Source organism: Tarenaya hassleriana, unplaced genomic scaffold (genome assembly GCF_000463585.1).
Source record: "Tarenaya hassleriana unplaced genomic scaffold, ASM46358v1 Cleome5651, whole genome shotgun sequence".
NCBI classification, from domain to species: Eukaryota; Viridiplantae; Streptophyta; class Magnoliopsida; order Brassicales; family Cleomaceae; genus Tarenaya; species Tarenaya hassleriana.
Window position 1 is genome coordinate 1 of NW_010968227.1, and position 488 is coordinate 488.

Consider the following 488-nt stretch of genomic DNA (forward strand, 5'->3'; position numbering starts at 1 on the left):
ATGACGCAGGCTGATATACTGAAGAAGGCAATCGAGTTGTCGGAGTTGTTTGAAGCAGCCAAGAAAGCAGCAGATGCAGCCAACACGAAGGGCATTCTCTTGGGCCGATCAGATTCTTCTAGCTGCGTTGATTTTTTATCAAGGCTCAAGACCATTCCTGTCAATTGGGAAGTTATAGAGGCCCATGGAATGGAACGGAGACTGGAGCACCTCACCAAGCACAAGGACCGGAAGATTTGCTCTTCTGCCACTGCCCTTCTTCAACACTGGAGGCAGAGTTCCGGACGTCAAGAACGCCGAGTTTCTACCACCAAGATGAGCTCCTACAGCCCCAATTTCGTTGAGGTGGTCTAGTCGGAACCAGCAAACACACCAAAGTCAGCTGTTTCAAAGAGCTCTTTTACTTCTGTTGGTTCTATTCATGATAGACTTCATCCTCATTTTTTGTTTGCGAGAGATAATCTGTACAGAACATTCTTCAAATGTCA

At 46.7% G+C, this 488-nt stretch overlaps 1 protein-coding gene across 1 annotated transcript; it reads left to right on the forward strand.

Moving 5' to 3' along the window:
• On the forward strand, positions 1 to 367 carry LOC104798702 (transcription elongation factor TFIIS-like). Its single transcript, XM_010520879.1, has one exon. The coding sequence runs from the start codon at positions 1 to 3 to the stop codon at positions 352 to 354; it is 354 nt and encodes a 117-aa protein (XP_010519181.1). The 3' UTR covers positions 355 to 367.
• The last annotated feature ends 121 nt before the right edge of the window (positions 368 to 488 follow it).

What these genes read in the sequence shown, in the direction of transcription:
- LOC104798702 (XM_010520879.1), top strand. Translation starts at nt 1, where the DNA reads ATGACGCAGGCTGATATACTGAAGAAGGCAATCGAGTTGTCGGAGTTG.